The sequence below is a fragment of the Macrobrachium nipponense genome, chromosome 30 (genome assembly GCF_015104395.2).
Source record: "Macrobrachium nipponense isolate FS-2020 chromosome 30, ASM1510439v2, whole genome shotgun sequence".
Taxonomy (NCBI): Eukaryota; Metazoa; Arthropoda; class Malacostraca; order Decapoda; family Palaemonidae; genus Macrobrachium; species Macrobrachium nipponense.
In genome coordinates, this window is record NC_087218.1 from 64,695,157 (window position 1) to 64,717,023 (window position 21,867).

Consider the following 21,867-nt stretch of genomic DNA (forward strand, 5'->3'; position numbering starts at 1 on the left):
GTGCTCTATAATGAGGGATAAAATTTAGTATGTTCTGTTGCTAATGTATGCCTGTCGTGATGTTGTAGTGAATCAGAAATGAATGAAATTTACTCATACCAAGGAGAAGTGGTGAATGCTTCCAGTTCATATTTATGTCTTGGCAACAGTGAACACTTGCCTTTGTGTTATCATGGCGTCCGAGAACCACGTTTTTATTTATTATTCTCCTATTTTCGATACTTTTTATTTAACCGAAGCGTATCCTGAATATTTTTGCTCCTATTGCTCATAAACTTATACGCTACTTTGTTGAAAGACTTGAGTAAGATCCATAGATCTATTGTTATTGACATTGTTTCTGATCAACTGTTAATGTTTATAGGCCTCGGTATCTTGCATTTTTGTTTTTGAATATTTGCTATAAAGAGTCGTGCTTTTCGTACTGTTCTAGCGTATTTCCTTATTTGCGTTTATATTTTTTTATTCGTCTTTTATATTCCAAATGCATTGGCTTGTATTGTCTTGGGTCTCTGTTCCAAAATCCAGCAGAATCTAATCCTTCTCACTTTTTTTTTTTTTTTTTTTAACATACATTACGATATTTTCGTTACAGATATTCCCATATTTATTATAGTTACTCACAGATGTTTTATCTTCAGTCGAGTTTCTTGCTCCCCGTGTAATTGGTTACTATGTTTCCATTTGATAACGATATATTCTTCTGTGGTCAGGACACATGTCCCGTTTTTCTTATATCGATTTTTCTCGTTTTAGCACCGGGAACTTTGTTGAAGATAGTCTATTCACTGTATAGAATAAGTAGTAATAATAATAATGATAATAATAATAGGAAGGAAGAAGACTCTCTTTCAAGCATATTTTGTAGAAAAAGGGATTCCGCGTTGGCGGATTGATTTTATATTGAGTATTTAAAATTTCTCATATAATTGGCATTTCTTGCTTGTCAATAATGATAAATTTTTGGTCTAAGCACATATTTCCATGGATATAAACAGCATATTTCCTACAGGAGAAATTCTTTATTCTCAAATACAGCGGGTTACTGAAACATGGTGTTGTAAAGCCGTAGATTTCAGCGTGATCCTGGTAGTTTTCTCTTGAAAGGTGTTTACTCGACTTTTAAAGGCAGTCACATGAGGTCAGCAGGACTAATTTACACAAGCGAACGTCCGCTCTTTCTTTATCGCTGTTTTATCATCCCCCCACCATACCTCTCTGTAATTTACAGTATGCAATAAATATCGTTTTCCATGATATTTTTCAATACCAGCAGATAATTGGAGATTTCACAATGAAAAGGATAGAGGTTGACATAGCGACCATATAATAATGGTTATAAATATTCTGAAGGTTTTTTGTTAATAGTATCTTTGGTGTGTTGGCGTAACAAAGGAGGTGTGGGGAGAAGGTGCAGTGTGACAGTCAGAACTTTCGAGGATGTATACTGGTCCACACAAGGCCAAGAGAGAGACGCCTCCCTCCTGGGGTATCTACGTAGGCGATGACGTATCTGAGGTACCTGCTCATCAGGGGGGGCAGATTTTTTTTTCTTTCTTTTGTTCTACAGATAACATGCACTAACCTGTAGATCCTGTAATAATCAACATCGAGAGTGATAACGAGGATGATTTGTTGTTTGGTAGTGACAAAGAATGTGAATAAAGTTCCTGCGTTATTCTCAGTTTCCATCACTTTTCAACTATGAAAATTCTTAATTCAAGTTAGAGAGAGACAGAGAGACACCGATTTCATAATTCCTTTACCACTATAAAGTAGTTGTGTTAATTATAAACTGGGTTGTAGGTAGAACAGTGTGATGTAAATTTTTGTTACCTTATCTTACCTGTTTGTAGTAAACACACTGATATGAGGGTAAAACATTTAAGTCGAGATCGTGACAATAGGTACATTATACTGGGTGAATTTATATAACTTAGAAGACAATACAATAACAATAATTAAATGAACAGAGCATATACAAAAACCGACATGTTTATATCATCCAATATTGCTCAATATACTGTAAGGCCCCGTCCACACGGCCAAGCTTTACTCGACGAACTTTGTTCGATGTGACGTCAGAAGCGGAGAAACTGCGAAAAACGGGACTTAATAGACAGGGAACTTTGGGCGGAGATGGGGAGTCCAGGAAAGTGGGTTGAAGGAGGAGGGATGAGGAGAGCAAGAGAGAGAGAGAGAGGTAGAGAGGTATGGGATGGGGATAAAGGACATTGGAATGTATAGGTTGATAATGCTTGGCAACAACATGTAAGTCAAGAGTAAATACCTTAAATGACACCACTTGACAATGCACTATGTTACCAAAAAATTAGCAGGTGTCTTGTAGACTGTGTCGGAATACCACTTCGATCACTCAATTAGTTGGAAAGATATTTGAGAAAAATGATGATTCGCTGTCTCCAAAATGGATGTTAGGTATTTTTAATTTTGGGTCTTTCAAGATTAATTAAGTTAAATGTAACACTCTATGAATGGGAACCTAATGTATGGTGTGGAAAGTTAATGGAAGGTGTTACCATATAATATCTAACCTTATCATTCAGTAATTTCCCTCTCCCCGTGTCTTTCTCTCTCATCAAAAAATATTTACTAATGGCTAACTTGATATTTTTCCAACGAAATCCTTGCCCTTAAAAATGTTGTCCTTTGGTTTATTTAATTTGAGTTTCAGTTTTGTGGAAATGCTTTTACCCAAAGACAACGTTCTTTATATGCTGCCATAAAAATACACCATGGTTTGCAAGGATTGAGTCTTACTGTAGTTAATTATTTGTCTTCCAAAGTTTCCTATTTATATTTGAATGTATTTGTGTGTGCATTTACATATGTAAGAATCAGTGCACTGCATAGTATTCATATTGCTAAAAATATTATGGTAATATTACAGGGATCAGTGCCAGTTCTGACCCTAGGAACGTAAGTATCTTCCCAAAGCTCATCCAACATACACTCAATCAGCATAATTATGTATGGAGTAGGTGATTAGAGAGGCTGGGTCCACGGTAGACGACGAAAAGTCCAAAGGGGAGTTACTGTTCATAAAGTATCGTTTTTGCACAGAAAAAGTAGAGGGTTTCACACGCACTAATAACATTTTTTCCTTTTTCATGTGGAAATAACTGGTGTGTTTTAAGATTGTCATATTTGCTATAATCCTGGCTTAAAGGTTGACGTATAACAGGCTGTGGAGTTGTCTTCAAGTTTCTGTCTTTGCTGGTGTTTATAGCACTTCTTCCTTTAGGGAAAAAATGAACCCAAGTAGGTTAATCTAGCTTTCGTGTCAATCGGTTCCTTCGAGTAACACACACCTTCCCTCCTGCCCTTTTTAAATTTTATTCTGCCTATGGAACAAGCATTATATTGTCTGCCCAATTAGCTTTAGTTCGGAGAACAGATATAATGGGTTAATGACAGGAATCAGGATTAATGATAAAGTACTTTACTTATTGTTTAATGGGTAGACAATCTGACCTAAAATAAGCGGTCGTTTAAAGAATGCTGAACATGTTTAAACAATTTTGAGAAAAACTCGAAAATCATGATAACGAACCAGAATAAGTCCCAGTTTCTCTTATCAGTTGCACTATATTTTTACATTTCTTTCATGATTTCCAACTATAAAGACACTTATTCATCGCTTTAATGGGGCTTTGATATGTTGGTGGAAATTCTTCATTTCTCTGGGCACTGTAGAATCAAAACTCAAGAGAAAGTATGACCATTTCTAAGACCCCAAAAAATTATTTTTGTGAATATGCGCTACTCGGATAAGCCCCCTTATGAGAATAACTTTCTGCATTAAACTTGCTTACTAAGGGATTCAGAACCGATGAAACACGGTTTTTCAGCAACATCTTTTTAACGAAGCATCTGATAAAGGTGAAAATAGCCAACTATATATTTTATAACCCTACCTAATTTTTGTAAGTATTATTCAGTATCTAAGTTCAGTAGTTCTGGTACTAATCAGAGTAAAAGTGAGTTTCCTCTGCCAGAGCCATCAAAATCGCAGGTATGGGTTTTGAACACAGAAGTGATGTTAACCTATGACCTCACCCACAATGAAGAGGAGTTTACTTATGGGGAAAATATCTCTTCACTGGGGCTCTGCCCACCTGTCGATGACATATTCACTAATTGATATTATTACTCATCCTAGGCTTCAGCGATATCAATGATGGCGAGCAGGATTTGTCATTTTCCCCTTGATTGCATTAACGTCCTCAATAATTTTGTTATTATCACTAGTATTTTGTGGAGGTTTCATCGCAACCTTCACGGCAGTTGTTTGGACCAAGGCCACGAGAGACAAGGTGCTGATGCAATAATGAGGCTGGCAGGGTTCCGCCTACATGAGGGATTTAGGGGGAAGTGAGCAGACCTTCTCTTTCTTTAGTCCTTGGTTGGGATTAAGTTGTTAGCTTGGAAGCTTTACATTTCTTGATATTTTTATTATTTTTACTTTTCAAATAATTATTCAGTGTATGTATTTCATCCACATAATGAACCAGTCTATAGCTCATTTGTTAGATCTACATCTATTCAGGGGGGAATACAAAAAGATAATCCGTTTTGTTTTACCTCAGGTTTCGACACTATAGCCTTCTATTTGCTGCAGCAAGAGATTAGTGTTGCCAAGTGATATTACCCACTATAGAAATAATTAGCCATTCACACTATATAGTAAATCTTGCTATGGGCGTTCTTGCTTTTATACAAAGTGGCAAGTCGTAGCACAAATACAGTCTTTCAACCACGGGGATAATTTCATATCGAGGCCTTATCGAATTTGTTAAAGCCTGGACTGTGTTAGTGACTTACTGCCTACCTGACAAATGGTGTTTGGATCCTTTTCTGTGAATTTCTCGGTTCTGGCATCAGTGGCTTCATTCTACCCTATAGATATCAAAACTATGACTTCATTCTACACTATAGATATCAAAACTATCGAACATAGGCACCGTCGTGTGCCAGCTGTGATCCCATAGGGTCTAAGGGTTAAAACTTCAATCGATTGACTAGGTCAGTGACTTGGCTCAATTAGGATGCCTTTGCAACAGGATAACTGAATCAGTGATTGCCTGGACCAATGAAAAAGGATGGAAATAAACAGAAAGGCAATCTTGGCTGTGGTGGATGTGTCTGGAGTACAACTCCGTTTCAGGAATGGCTCATAGGCTTCTAGTGTAAACCAAGGCACTGGGCTGATAAGTCTCAGCTTGAAGGATGGACAACTGAGGTCCAAGTGATAACTACGGTCATAGTTCTATTGCAGTAAGAGCCTCTTTCTACTAATACGGATCCCCACACTACTTGTTTGTAAGGGCGATCCTGGACCCTTATATCCTTGTCCGCAGCCTCCATCTTGGATTTTTTGAATGGTTACTCCCATTGTTATTTTGTCAAAAGGAGGATTCTTCAAATACCCCAGGGAATGCTGAAAGAGAACAATATTTCAACAGAAACGAGTGTCTCAAAGAACAACAATGGAAAGGGGCGTCGCTTAGGAGAGAAAGCTTAAGAGTGGGTGGAGTTACTAGGTGCAAAAAGGGTTCAGGTCAGGTCAAACTTAAATGGCCCGTGACAAGGTCGAGGGGTCAGCCACTGGATCTGAGGTGTTAATGAAGACATCATGTCCCTAGAGAATTTTACACAATGGCGGTAGGAGGTGCAAAGATTCAGGGTTGTCCCAAATTTTCCCCAGACTGTTGTGACCGAATGCTGATGGGCATATGAAGGTGGCCAGTGAGTCTGGGTGGCGTGAAGCGCTAATGACAGCTGGGGGTCGTTAAAGGAGGTTACAAGGAATTGGATAGGGAATTAGACAGTGGACTTAGGGATGGATATCGCTGAGAATCGTGTAAGGGACTCGTTAATGGTGGTGCAGGTGTATGCTGCAGTGTTCGCTGCCGCTTATCTGAGAATCCTGTGGGGAGTTCGCTCGGAGTTGCTACATGTCGTGCTGTTGTATTTAAAATGTCTTGAGGCAAAATTTAAGCTATGAAAGGTATGCTAAGTGAAATGAAGCTATGCTGGGCTTATTTCGAAACTAAGCTGACTTATGAGGACATTAAGGGGTTGAAAAGCGGAATGTCTTGACGTCCATAATTTATTTGACAGCGAGACGAATTAGCCTTATTTTCCCTGGCACTTCTATCTGAAGGTAAAAAACAGCTTCGGACAATTCACATGGATTTTCTGCACTGAAGATCATTCGACATATTTCGCATTGTTTTACTTTACACGTTCTTCCGGTTTTGGAAACTGAGGTCGAAAATGCAAGAGAAATAAAGTGACGTATGCAACAGTACTAAATAATACTTGCAAAATTAGGGAGGGTTATAAAATATACACCTGCTAACTTTCACCTTTATCCGATGCTTTGAGAAAAAGGTGTTTCATCGGCTCTAGATCTGGACTGAATGTCAGCCGGATAATCTCTCCTTCCCAAGTTTCTTCGTCAAAGTTCGGTTTTGTTGTCATGAAGGGAGGAAAGTCTATGACCTGTGCTTAACATTCCACACTGGTATCTCTTTTTCTGATTTAATTGTTTTAATTACTGATTATTTTTATAAACTAAAACTGATCTTGCTGGGATATAGGAAACAATACATATAATTACCTTAATTAAGCTTTTTAATAAATTCTAAGTTTCCCAGGCGCAATTCTCATGTCGCTTAAGGCTTATTTTGAAATAACATTTTAATCTCGCATGCATTCAGCAGCATGTATTAATAAATTTCTCCCCCCCCCCCTTATTTTTTCATTATCTCTTTCGTGGCAGGGAAGTATAGAAAAAATTCTCTAAGGAATATAGATAACATGATGAAAATAAACTTCTTGTATGATTTCTTCAACTTTTTTCTATATATTTTCACTATAAAGCGTAAGAATGGAGAATATGAAGAAATCTAACATCCGTTGCAAGATTCGAACCTTCGCCCCTATGATCAGAACGTCGTCACCTTCCCCTGAGCCACGATTCACAATTTCTTCATATTCTTCCATTTAGGTGTGAGGCTTTGTAGAGACTAACGCATCCAAAAAGTTGGAAGAAATCGTGAAGTTAACAGGGCATTGTAGTAATAACAATTACATGCCTATCTGGTTAAATGTGACCAGTAGACCCTAAATATTTATTTTGCTGTATTCCATTCGACTAGCTCTGTTTTGATATTTTTATCATGTTCTCTCTCTCTCTCTCTCTCTCTCTGTATGAGAAATGGTTGGGTAAATATTCCCCATTATCAGGGATCAAGTTTACCTGGGAAGAGAGGGATACTTTTATTATTAATATAATAATATGACAAGATGTCCATATTTGACGAGCGTCTCATCTGTGGTCATTTTCTCTTAACGCGTTGGCAAACACTCGGCGCTTCGGAAATGTCTGGAGCCACTCGGACCGTGTTTACTCTCCTCTTTTCTCTAGAGGAAAAGGGAGGTCCAACTTTGCTCGTTTGGTTAAGATTCTGTGATTAAAACGTCTTGTAAATTTCTTGAAATGGTAGGTATGTTTTTTCTCTCTGTGGAGGGGTGCCTGCCAGACCCTGTAATGGTCTGTAGAGAATACGAGAAAATATTTCTAGTGTCCTTTAGGTCCCAGCCTTGTTTTCTTTAGAATACCTACGTGACTGGGGCGTTGTTGATTTATTTTTGTTATTCATGATTAGTATTCTGGAAGCCTTCGTAGAACAGATTGACCATAACATTATGTACAAAGATGTACATCTAATTAAAAACAACAGTGGATAAATAATTTAATCTGGTAAGTGGATAAAGATTAGAAAGAAAATAATTTCACTCTCACACTATTAGATAAAATTGCCTAACTTTATTTAATTGACAATAAATAAGTACCTATGAAAGTATGATGACAGAGGTATATTAATGCCTTACAAATACAGCATATAAACTTCGTTAGTTTAATGTATTCACATTTGGCTAACGGTCTTTCCAACTGTTAGTTTTCCTCGCTATAGGAGTATTATAATTATTGTTGTTATTGTTGCTATTAATATTATTATTACTGAAATTAATTTTTTTGCATATATTCGTATAGAACCAGCCTCTAGACCACGGACTTCAAATGTTCATGTTTTAAAGCCTGATCATGCTATTGTTTGCCCTTTGGCGTTTTACCTTTAAAGATAGTGGTTATGTTCATGACTTTTCAAAGGCAGTTCTATAATATTTGGTGTAAAGTTTTCGACGCTCATTACAGCTTCTCTGTTGTGTGTCGGTGCAGCACTACAGCTTAAAATTCTGATTCTGATCGGTTAAAAGTTTTGCTTTACTCTCCGTTATTCTTCACTAGGATAGACCCTTAAACTCCTTCAAGTTTTCCACTATCTTTGTAGTTTCATGGTGTCAGCGTTTGCTCTTGTATTTGGGAAACTGGACTAGGCTTCCGCGGCCATTTCATGATTACTGAAATTAATTTTTTTGCATATATTCGTATAGAACCAGCCTGTAGACACGGACTTCAAATGTTCATGTTTTAAAGCCTGATCATGCTATTGTTTGCCCTTTGGCGTTTTACCTTTAAAGATAGTGGTTATGTTCATGACTTTTCAAAGGCAGTTCTATAATATTTGGTGTAAAGTTTTCGACGCTCATTACAGCTTCTCTGTTGTGTGTCGGTGCAGCACTACAGCTTAAAAGTCTGATTCTGATCGGTCAAAAGCTTTGCTTTACTCTCCGTTATTCTTGACTAGGATAGACCCTTAACTCCTTCAAGTTGTCCTCTATCTTTGTGGTTTCATGGTGTCAGCGTTGCTCTTGTATTTGGGAAACTGGACTAGGCCTCCGCGGCCATTTCATGATTTGCTGATAATGAATATACACTAGGGATTGTTGGTAAGCAAAGACCCGTATGGTAGGGTAGTGCTCCTTAGGAGGGGATAAGTAGGAGGCAACACCATAAAGGGGTCGTCGTCAGTGCCGGTATTATTCCGTAAGCCTAGTTCAGTTCGGGCCAGGGTCGTCTTTGGTTTAAGGGCTGGTATTGGTGCTGGTATAGCTGGTATCACGTGACGTTTCGACCTTCTCGTAGGCCATCTTCTGACGAGTCGGTTGAAGAGACTGTAGCAAGAAAGTTTGCGGAACGGTATTTATAGCGGCACGGACCTAGAGTTGCTTTCTCATTGGTCGGGCCGGTCTTGGGCGAAGCCGTGGATCTCGCCTCGAAGGTCTCGGGGATTCTCTCGTGCCTGGACCAGGGCGCGAACCCATGGATCCTTTCACAGACGTTCCTGGATTTGAAAGGATCCATGGGTTCGCGCCCCGGTCCAGGCAAGTCTATTATCGAGAAAAAATTCCCCTTTGGTTAAGCATATATGAAAATATATTAATTCAGGTAGAGCGAATTTGATATTAAAGGACATTGTAGCTCGATATATGCATATGAATCACGGAAATGTGATATGACTTATGATGACTTATATATATATATATATATATATATATATATATATATATGTATATATATCTATATATAATATATATATATATATATATATATATTATATTAATATATATATTATATACGTAATATATATATTATATATATATATAATATATCTATATATATATATATATATATATATATATATACACACTATATAATAATATATATATATATATATATTATTATTATATATATATATATATATATATATATATATATATATATATTATATATATATATATAATAATAATAATAATAATAATGTTAGGAACCTACTTGGTCGGGTCAGACTACTGAATATGAGGGCAGTAATAATTACCGCTGCAGTTAGCTATCACACTGATTCTGTGCCGTATCATCTGCTGTATATCCTACTTCTATTTGTTGCGGAGCGCTTGTGCGGAAAGCGCCAATAAATAATAATGAATCGACATCACTGCAGCGTGGCAGAACAAATGATAGTCCTCACGGGGAATTTTATTCGGCTTTACATAGATTTTAATGGAGACTCGAACTCAGTTGACAAAGCAATGGGGAGCCATTTGATTTACAGTCGGAATTACTTCATAGATTTAGGGTTTGTAATTTTGAAATGATTTTTCCGGTCCATTTGTTTGTATGTTGTCTCGTGTGCAATGTTCAATTTATTTTCTAGAATTTATGTAAATTTATTCATAGGCTGTGGTAAAAACTATAATCCACGAAATATCACAACAAAATGATTATGATGTCAAATTGTGATTGATCAGACCATATTCATGAGTGGAGAAGGCTTTGGGCGGTGAAGCTTAACCCTTCAAAAATTCAAAATATGAGTCGAACCAGAACACTTTTGCCTTTGCATCCTGATTTACATTTAAATTGTACGCTTTTAAATCTCAGTGACGCTTATTAAGATTTTAGGTGTAACTTTCGATGAGCAATTGACTTTTTAGAGGCGTATGTGTAATATTGCTTCAGCTGTTTCTCAAAAAAGTCGTTATCTTGCGGAACTGTTATCGAATGAATGTTCCGTGATGAAGCTTGCATCTTCAGTGTGGTTACTCTTCTCTTCCTTGTTTGGAGTATTGTTCTTCATTTTGGTTTTCGGGTGCTGTCTCTCGTCTCAAACTCTTGGATAGAGTTGTGTCATCACTCAAGTTTATTTTGCCAATTGTTAATGTCTACTTGTGTCATAGACGTAAACTGATTTCATTAAAATGTTCTATAAGTGTAAACATCCTGTGCACTCTTCTTTACATGACATAGGTATTTTTAATTGCAAATGACTAGGCGGGCTGCTTGCATGTAAACAGTCTTATTTTTTTTAAGTGTCAAATACTCATTATTTAGCAGGTTTATTTTGACTACGCCTAGAATGTGGAATACTTTGCGTGGTGCGGTTGTGGAACCTTTTGACCTCCAAATGTATAAAATTAAGTATATCTTATTTTAACCAGCCCACTGGGCTGATTAAGAGTTCTCCTAGGGCTGGCCCGAAGGATTAGATATTTTTACGTGGCTAGCAACCAACTGGTTACCTAGCAACAAGATCCGAACCACATTATATCGAGAAATTAATTTCTTATCAGCAGAAACGAATTCCTCTGATTCCATGTTGGCAGAGCGGGAAATCTAACTTGTGATTACCGAATCAGTAGGCGAGCACTTAAAACCCTCGTCCAACGAGGAACTTCCAAATGTATAAGTTATGAGAAAATTCATATCGACCACAGTTGCATGATTTTGTTATGCTACTTGACATTTCGTTATACCTTTCATCTTGATACAAAAATTTTACTTAGTGTACATAATTTACTACACTTTTTGGCGAGATGAAAATAGGCAGTGGCTCGTTATCTTATGAATTTATTCTTAAACTAAACGAAGCAAGAATCCGACTAAAGTGTTTTGGGTGATCGAGACAAAAAATACATTTATGAGCAAAGTATTCGTTTGAGCTGTCATGACTATATATATACATATATATATATACATATATATATATATATATATATATATATATATATATATATATATATTATTATATATATATATATATATATATATATATATATATATTTATATATAATATATATTTCATTAGAGAAATTGAATGGTGGTATTCCTAGAAATTTCACTGAGTACTGCCGAATATTGATGAAAATTCAAGTTCCTGTGGCCATACCACTTCATACTCATTTGCTTCTATTGTTAAAGAAAATAAACCAGGAGCTTTAATTATGTCTTATATTTATATTTTGTTGGTTATTCGAGCAGTCCCTTACCTGATGGTTTGGGTAGTTTAGTGATTCACAATAAAACTTCTGTTAATTGTTATGAAACGTTAGATACATGTTTCCGAATTAAAGGAATTTTACCGAACTGAGAAAAGTCCTTTTTCAGCTGAATCGTTACTAGTCTGAAGAACTTGGTGGCTTACTGAATAAAAATCTTAGTGTCTTTCTTTTATGCATCTTGACTATTTGCTGCAAGCAAATTAAAAGGTAAAATAGCATCTTCTGATGGAAGTGAAGGCATATACAGTGTTTACATGGAATATAAGAGAGTTTTTATCAGGTAGAGATTTCCTTCCTTGACTCCAGCCATTCTGTTTGACTCTCATTATAGTGTTTGTTATTTACTGGAACTATTCGAAGACCTTTAACCCTTTGATCAAAAACAGAGGAGGGAATCCTGTTATCCACCGAGAACACCGAAAGGTAATATGGTTTTAGGGAATAGTCCTCACAGAAGTGTTCCGTTAGAGACCCCTCTCACACGATGGAGCGGAAAGATGGCGCCCGGCGTTGATGCAGTTTTCCGAGAACGGTACTTTGTGCTAAGAGGTCTCTTTCCTGCTGCGGCCAAACAGCACTTCCCTTTCAAATGCTCTTTGAAATGGCGTCAGTACACGCTTGGTGTTGAATTCTGTTTGTTCGAGAGAGGTTCATGTAATTAAGGCTTATGCGGTGCTCTGTATATTCAAGGCACAGTTTCTTGCTGAAAACTATTTTCCTTGCTTATCACCAAAACAAGGTTGAAAATGGCTTCACTTACCTTGAGCAACAACGCATAATGTGAAAGTTCAACAGCCAGAAGTGTCGGAAAGAGGACAGCTCGTGATTGTTTCACAAAATCATAAGCCATTTTTCGTTTGTTCGAGATTGGGTTTTGTTAACCTGGGCGTCCGTTCAGTCAGACGCTTTTTAGTCTTATTCATAATCATATATTCGTCTGAATAAGCAGAACTAAGTTTTTATTTTTTAATAGTACCCATTATTCAGGCAGTTCTTTAATGAACCATAAGATAAATGTTTGTGTAAAGAGTGACTCAATAAATGTTTTATAGTTTTATAACTATATTTCAAGAACGCGCGCACACAAACTATATATATATATATATATATATATATATATATATATATATATATATATATATAATATATATATATATATATATATATATATATATATATATATATATATATATATATATATATATATATATATATATATATATATATATAATATATATATATATATATATATATATATATATTACAGGGGGGTCATAGTTTGCAAAGTACTGTTGAATGTGCCCGTTACTTTTGAGTTTTTTTTTGAGTCGTCCCCTTCCATCGGAAACGGATTAAGTCATCATATTAGACCCAGCGCCTTGTGGCACGAACGGACTATGTGAAATTCATGTCTTTAGTACTCCTTATCTTCCATAAATCTCCAACCATCTCCAACCTTCCTTCTTCAGTTCTTATCAAAGTATGTTTAAGTACTCTATACAATGTGATTTAGTAATATTTGTTCTCTGCATTATTACATATATCTTTAGCTTTATTTTAATCTTGTAAATAATTCATTATTCTGTTCGTTATATCTCACAGACGGCATTGAATTTGGGAAAATTCACAGATGTTAAAGAATTCTAATGGGAATTTATGACGCAAATCCCCCACGTAGAATTTATTTCCCTCTGTTATCCCATCACTGCCTTCGATTTTACCTTAAACAATAAAAACGCCGCAGAAGTGAAAAGTTGGAGGGTGAGAAAACTCCGTTTTCAGTAAAACTCCGTTTTCTGTAAAACTTGTCCATTTGTTGGAGGGAAAACTTCCCGAGTAGCGTAAGTGGCGGAGGGTTGGCAGATAAAACTTTAGGAATTGTGACGAGGCAATGTGGCCACACCAATATTCCAAGACAAAAGACCAAATTGATGTGCGTGAATAAGCCACCAGCCCCCGTGGGCATCCCCACCTGCCATGGATATTTACGGCCGGGCTTGACTTTTAATAAATGGCCTTGGAGTCATTACGTGGTCAGGGGCAGTGTTGTGCTAATTTATACATGTATGTGGGACTGAGGTGAGTCAATGAAATAGTGATTATATACATACAAATTCATATATATATATATATATATCAATATATATATATATATATAATATATATAATATATATATATATATATAATAATATATATATATATATTACACATATATGTATATTATATATACAGGACATAGAACAAAACATACACACACACACACACACACACACACATATATATAATATATATATATATATATGAATTTTATCACATCACCATGATTCATATACAAGCATTAAGCTACAAATGTCCTTTACTATCTAATTCTCTCTACCTCGGAATTAATATATTTTCATGTATGACAATCGAAGTGGAATTTTTTAGTTGATAAGAAATTCATCGGTTCATGGGGTCGATCCACGGAATTCTTGGTTCCGTTGTTCAAGCTCATGAGGCCGACGAATTTCTTATCAACTAAAAATATTCCCGTTCGGTTAACATATATGAAAATATATTAATTCCTAGGTAGAGCGAAATAGATATTAAAGGACATTTGTAGCTTAATGTTTATATATATATATATATATATATATATATATATATATATATATATATATATATATATTATATAAATATATATATACATATATTAAATATATATATATCTAATATAATATAGATATATATATATATTATATATATTTATTAGTATATATATTATATATATATATGTGTGTGTGTGTATGTGTGTGTGTGTGTAGTTTGTATGCGTAAGTTTTTATGTATAGTCACTCTTTCATTGACTTATTCAGCCAAATACACGTACAAATATATATATATATATATATAATATATATATATATATATATATATATATAATATATATATATATATCTATATATATATATATATATATATATATATATATATATATATATATATATATATATATATATAAATATATATATGTATAATCTTTTACAAGAGTGACGCATTTATATTCATGGATATTCAGCCACAAATATCGTTTGTTATTCCCAAGGTTTAATGAAATCTATTAGGAGAGACTATTCCCTGAGGATTCTAGTGGGAATCTTTGGTCCCTGGTGTTGCCGTAGACCCCCTTCGTACTTCCCAGAGAAGCTCAAGGGCTCTGTTTTATTAAACGTCATCAGGGTTTTCCCAAGCAAAGGTAGTCCGACCTACGGTCAGATAGACTACCTGCTTTAGTAGTCATCTAAATTCAGAAGGGGTCACAACGCTGATTTATTTAGAGTGAGTTACCATCTTTTTTGCGTTATTTGGAGAACAAAAGGGATATTGATAGTAAACATAAGTTTGCGAGTGTTTCTGCGACGATGCCTTATCATTGCGTTGTCCCAAATTGCAAGGGGAATTACGAGGCAGGGCCCAAAGTCAACATATTTTCTTTCCCCAAGAACGAAGAACTCCAGCAAAATGGATACGAGCCATAAAACGAGAAAGCTACACCCCGACCAAATATAGCAAAGTGAGTATAAAAATACACTTGACATTTACCTCATTACTATTGAAATTATAATATCGTTTGTGGAATATTGGTGTAGTGTTTTGCTAATAAAATCAATATGCGTAGCTTAGGAGGATCATGAACATACAGCTACACATGCATTAATAACCATGATGTATTTATTTGTGATATTCGGACACTTCAATATTCGTTAATGGGCAATAGTTTTAATATACTGCAAATCTGTTTTCAGGTTTGCAGTTTACATTTCGTGCCAGAGGATATTATATGGGAAAAATCCTGTTATGACAAAAATACTGGCACAACTTCAACTACAAAACTGAAAATGCCACAACTTCGTGAAGGTGCCATGCCATCTCAGTTACCTAACTGTCCCTCGTATCTGTCCGCGCCATCGCATCGAAGAGAATCTCTAGATTCGAAGAGAGCAAGGAAGGAGCAATCAGCAATGCAGGCTGCAATAGCAGAGAGTGTTGCAATACACATTTTGTATACAAATTCTAGGCTATTCAATTCTGTTGATAAACTTGTTGGGAAGCTACAGTTTTTAGATACTCAGCATTGGACTTTGATAAAAAATAATGAGGGACTTTCAATTTGTCGTGTTGCGCAAAAATAATTCTATCCCTAATGATAAAGAATAACTGCGCAGTGCAAGTTTTCGTTCAAGACACTGAAGTAAATCGATTAAGGGACTTAAAGATTCTCGTAGAAGTTCATGATACTAATACACTTGAAAAGATATTGGATAACTTAAGTAGAGCGGATAGCTATAATAGAAGTTCAAAAACTTGCAACAGCATTAGTGTTATTCAGCTGGTGATTTCATTTTTATCCATTCTTTTAGATGAACCATCATTCAAACATTCTACCGTACTGAAATTTGTTTGTGAACAACTGCATTTAATGACTCTTAATAAGATGGATTATTCATCTGAGTTAGAGATATTTTCCTCTGTCTTCTATAATTGTTCTCCACAGGGATACAGGCTCTTGAGAGATAAGAAATTTCTTGTATTACCTAGATACTCCAATATAAAAAGGGTGTTTGTTTCAAAAATATTCAGTCCGGCCACGGAACAAGATGATACAAATTTCTTGTCGTACATCAAAAACAAATATAAATCATTATTGCCCAATGACAAAGTAGTGATCCTGGTGGTTGATGAAATTCATCTTAAACCCTATTTTGATTATAAAGGGGGAAATATTGTTGACTCAGCCTTTGATAGCAGCGAGGCTGCAACAAGCGCATTTGTTTTTATGTTAAAACGGTCTAAATTCAAGGACGTTGTGCATATTATTCCTACTAAGTGTATGAAACCCCAAACTTTGCAGAATATATTGAAGAAAATAATCGTTGGATTGGAACTTGTAATGATCAGAGAAATTTTGCCTCAGCCCTAATATATAATATTCTTGTAGACCATGAGGCTCTGTTTCCAAATGAATTTTGCGACTCAAGACACAGCACTGAACAGATAGGGAAAATGATGATATGGGCTTCTACAATGTATTAATGAATAATTATTGTTGTCAGGAAAATAACTCGATTGTAGCAAGCAAAAACTTAACCAAAAAAAGAAAGTTGGAGACTGTTACGAAAAAATAAGATTGTTCCCAAAATACTTTCAGCATTTCAAATAATAATTTAGAGAATAATCATCATTATTTTTTTTATTTTTGTTTATTCCATATTTATAGCACCAATTTATGATTATGATTATGCTATATAAAGTCACTGCTTCTTTTTGTTTACTTACATGTACTATTTTTTTTACTAGTATTATAATTCTATCAGCCTTAAACTACTTCTTTTATTTGTCATCCATAAATTAATTCTTTTATATATCAACCTCAAGTAATTTCTTTTATTCCCTATGAATGATTATCAATTATACCATAGCAAGTCAAGAGGGCTCTACAAATGTTTAGGAAAATTCATCCGAGAATGTCGGATTAAAAAACACAGCTATCGGCATACCCCTTCTCTGCTTCGCGCCCCCATCGAGCCGGCCTTGGTGTGACAGTGGGGAGGCGGGTTGGGCCTTACTGACCTTACAGACCTTACAGACCTTACAACATCTTGTTCGGGTTGCCCCAGGTCCCCTCAGTGTGAGGCACCTCTAATGTCTACCAGAGTGTTGCTAGTGCATCTTCCGGTATATTTTGAATCTTCCAATCTTGGATGGTCTGGGATGCAGCTTAGATATTTGTCGAGCCTATTCTTAAACACATCTATGCTCACTCCTGTTATATTCCTCAGATGAGCTGGCAACGCACTGAATAGACGCTGCATTGTCGATGCTGGTGCGTAGTGGATTAATGTCCTGTGTGTTTTCCTTATTTTTCCTGGTATAGTGTTGGGCACTATTAATCTACCTCTGCTTGCTCTTTCTGATATTTTTAGCTCCATGATGTTTTCGGCAATTCCTTCTATCTGTTTCCATGCCTGAATTATCATGTAGCGTTCTCTTCTCCTTTCTAGGCTATATAATTTTAAAAATTGTAGTCTTTCCCAGTAATCAAGATCCTTAACTTCTATTCTAGCTGTAAAGGACCGTTGTACACTCTCTATTTGTGCAATATCCTTTTGATAGTGTGGGTACCTTATCATATTGCAATATTCAAGTGGACTACGAAAATATGTTTTATAAAGCATAATCATGTGTTCAGCTTTTCTTGTTTTGAAGTGCCGTAACAACATTCCCATTTTTGCTTTACATTTTGCCAATAGAATTGCTATTTGATCATTGCATAACATGTTCCTATTCAACATCACACCAAGGTCTTTAACTGCTTCCTTATTTGTGATTGTCTCATTATTGGGTCTCCTATATGCATATAGCTTACATTCTCTATCTCCATAATTTATTGATTCAAATTTATCAGAGTTAAATAGCATCCTATTTACCTCTGCCCAATCATATGCTTTGTTAAGGTCTCTTTGTAGTGCGTTCCTATCTTCATCACAAATAATTTCTCTACTTATTCTTGTGTCATTAGCGAAACTACTCACTACCGATTCCTTAACATTACTGTCTATGTCTGCAATCATAATAACAAACAGTAATGCAGCTAGCACCGTACCTTGTGGCACACCGGATATTACATTAGCTTAATCCGATTTCTCATCGTTTGCAATAACTATCTGTTTTCTGTTGTGTAAAAATTCTTTTAACCATCTTCCTACTTTGTCCACTATATTATGTTTTCTAATTTTCTTCGCTAATATATTATGGTCTACCTTGTCAAAAGCTTTTGCAAAGTCTAGATAAACCACATCTGTTTCTTTTCCGTTTTTCATATTTTTGTATATGTTCTCACGGTGGACTAACAGTTGGGTTTGTGTACTTTTTCCGGGTACAAAACCATGTTGTCCTACATTAAACAATTTATTTTTTATTAAATGTTTCATAATATTTTTCTCCATTACCCTTTCATATGTGATGTTAGACTCACAGGCCAATAATTACTTGCCTCTAGTCTTCATCCACTTTTGAGGGGTTGGACAGTGAGGAGGCGGGTTGGGCCACCATGGGGTGTAACAGTGGGGAGGCGGGTTGGACCACTGAGGGGTTGGACTGTGGGAAGGCGGGTTGGGCCGCCGAGGGGTGGGACGGTGGGGAGGCGGGTTGGACCGCCATGGGGTGGGATGGTGGTGAGGCGGGTTGGGCTGCCATGGGGGGTTGGGAGGTAGGATGGGCCACCGAGGGGTGGGACACTGGGAAGGTAGGATGGGCTGCTCAGGGGTGGGACAGTGGGGAGGCAGGTTGGGCCGCCGCGGAGGGGTTGGGAGGTAGTATGGGCTGCCGAGGGGTAGGATAGTGGGGAGGCAGGATGGGCTGCCGAAGGGTGGGACGATGGGGAGGCGGGTTGGGCCACCATGGGGTGGGGAGGCACGATGGGCTGCCGAGGGGTGGGAAGGCAACTGAGCAAGACACCCCACATCAAAGACACCAAACTACACCAGGCACAACGTTATTCAACAGCATCGAGCCGATATTAATTTGGCAGAAGTGACGTAATTCAACTGCCTGCTCCAACAAAGCAGAAACCTGCAAAGAAAGGCGCCCTTCCCTTAAGCTGGTATCACACTAGTCATTTCTTGCTCGGTTTTGGCCAGCATCCAGCCGATGCTCGCGAGCAAAAGTGTTGTATCGTCACACTAGGAACTCGTGGTTTCGAGGAGCCGTAGGAAAAAGTAAACAAAACTGATCAGCTGACACCATCATGCCGGCCAGAAATTGTCGGACTGTGGCAAAATGTGCTGCCAAAAAACGTTTGTGGGTTCGAGAGTGGCCCAGGAGAAGAGAAGCCAAAGGTCTGAGAGTACATCCTATCAGCAGCAGCCATCTTGTCTGTTGACACTACGCCATGGCTCACGGCTCTTGCTGGCTGCTTCCCGTTCTGCCGGAAAGCTAAAATCTCGAGCTAACAGCTTGCGGTTTTCGATTTTCGGCAGCAACGGCTCGCTGCTCGAGAAAAAAAGGCCTAGTGTGAGGCCAGCTGTACGACGGTCTGAGAGACTACTGCAGCGTCCGCATGGGACCCACCTCTGATCTTGAGGCATCAGCTAACAGGGGATCAGCAGCTGAGCCAGTTAGCCAATTAGAATTCCCTGATAAGAACCCCATTCTGTGCAACAGACTATATATACCGTAGGGCTCTCAAGAACTTTCAGTCCCACAATACCTGCCCGACGATGTCCTGGGTTTAAGGTTGAAACGTTACAAGAAGGAGAGAGAGAGAGAGAGAGAGAGAGAGAGAGAGAGAGAGAGAGAGAGAGAGAGAGAGATGAGCAGACGCCCCTGAGCAAGAGGAATCCAGAATGCGTCATTTGGTATATTTTGTCGATTACGCCTGAGATCCAATTTGTACTGCATTTTGTATAATATATTCAATTTGACAATTACCACGTTTTTTACATTAATCCCCATTTTTGATAGAAGAAAAGTAAGTACTAAGACGAGTAAAGAAACTTCTATACAAAATAAACGTGGTTGAAATAGCCATTATTTTCAATAAAACCTGTATTAATGAAGGTGTTCTTCCAGCAAATGATAGTAATAATAATGATAATAATAGCAGTTTCAGTTTTTTAGACTTGTAGGCTCGTCCAAATGATTTGTCGCTAAATCAAAGCAAGCCAAAAGTCTTCGAAGAGATTGCACAGTTGAGCAGAAAATTACCCAATGAACCGGATCAAAACTCAGAGAGAGAGAGAGAGAGAGAGAGAGAGAGAGAGAGAGAGAGAGAGAGAGAGAGAGAGAGAGAGAGAGAGCTGGGCAGCTAGAACGAAAAGGCGCAGATACGAAACACTGTCATATGTCACTTAAAATTTCTTCGCCATTAATCAATTATATTCATTACCCCTCATTTATTACTTTATTTATCACTTTAGAAAGTTATACTATTCTATGAAAGCTTTTCAAGAAAGTTCATGACCTTTTTCCTAAAAATGCATAGCTCATTACGAATAACTTAAATAGTAATTATAATAAATCTTCAAATCATCAAAATATTCACATTATGTAAGTCTTTAATCAAAAGTGCCTCATGGTTTGAGAGCAACGACACTGCAAAAGGATCCCTTGGTCCTCTTCATCTTACTCGTACTTTAAAATAAAGGGCTGCCATTGCACTATTTTCTTTGTTTGTTTGTATGGTGTCTTTACGTTGCAAGGAACCAGTGGTTATTCAGCAACGGGACCAACGGCTTTACGTGACTTCCGAACCACGCCGAGAGTGAACTTCTATCACCAGAAATACACATCTCTCACTCCTCAGTGAAATGCCCGAGAATCGAACTCGCGGCCACCGAGATGGCACGCCAACTCTTTACCGACCACGCTACTGAGAAACTGTCAGTGCACTGGAAGAAGTCTTCCAATGAGATGCCGACTGTCGGAGACTTCGAGTGAGCAACGTAATGAAGGACAAGGATTTTTGGAAGCAGGGAAATAAACTATTGCTTAGAAGTTACTTTTATTCTGTTGAGAATTTCTCAAACGTTTTCCTGTGAATCTTCTACGAATCTTTCACTGGCCCTTGAATGTTTATGAACATATTACAAATCCGAGATTTTTTTTGTTTGCTTCTACCCATTTCTGCTGGCCTAAGCAAATAAAAGATGGCCCTGCAAGGGTTCTTGTACTCTTCTGAACCTTACTACGGTGAAGGAACACTCAATGCAGTTCAACCACCAACCGGTTACTTTTAAGATAACTGTAAGCAGTCAATGAAATAAACTTTAAGTATTTACTCTTTTTTGGTTTAACTTCCTATGTCAAACCTCGAGCTTAACATTTTTCATCTCTCTTACTTTCTCATTTAAAAAAATATGTGAGCTGGAACCGTTGTAAAATGAAAATGATTATTGCCTAAACCTCTATGAGTTAATTTAGGCCCAGGTATGGTTTCATCAACTCGAGCACAATGAAAAACAATCAATCTTAATCAGTCATATCCCCTCAATGTAAATCCTACTACTGAAAGAGAGAGAGAGAGAGAGAGAGAGAGAGAGAGAGAGAGAGAGAGA

At 37.0% G+C, this 21,867-nt stretch overlaps 1 protein-coding gene across 1 annotated transcript in view; it reads right to left on the bottom strand.

Moving 5' to 3' along the window:
* The window catches only part of LOC135202182 (uncharacterized), a 26,010-nt gene extending 6,047 nt beyond the window's left edge, over positions 1 to 19,963 (bottom strand). Inside the window, exons 1-4 of the mRNA XM_064231436.1 lie at positions 19,883 to 19,963; positions 19,554 to 19,736; positions 18,807 to 19,257; positions 15,692 to 15,781 (exon numbers count right to left, since the gene is read on the bottom strand). Of these exons, the coding sequence (XP_064087506.1) occupies positions 15,692 to 15,781; positions 18,807 to 19,257; positions 19,554 to 19,736; positions 19,883 to 19,963 (805 nt within the window). The remainder of the gene's footprint in view (positions 1 to 15,691; positions 15,782 to 18,806; positions 19,258 to 19,553; positions 19,737 to 19,882) is intronic.
* Between the last annotated feature and the right edge of the window lie 1,904 nt (positions 19,964 to 21,867).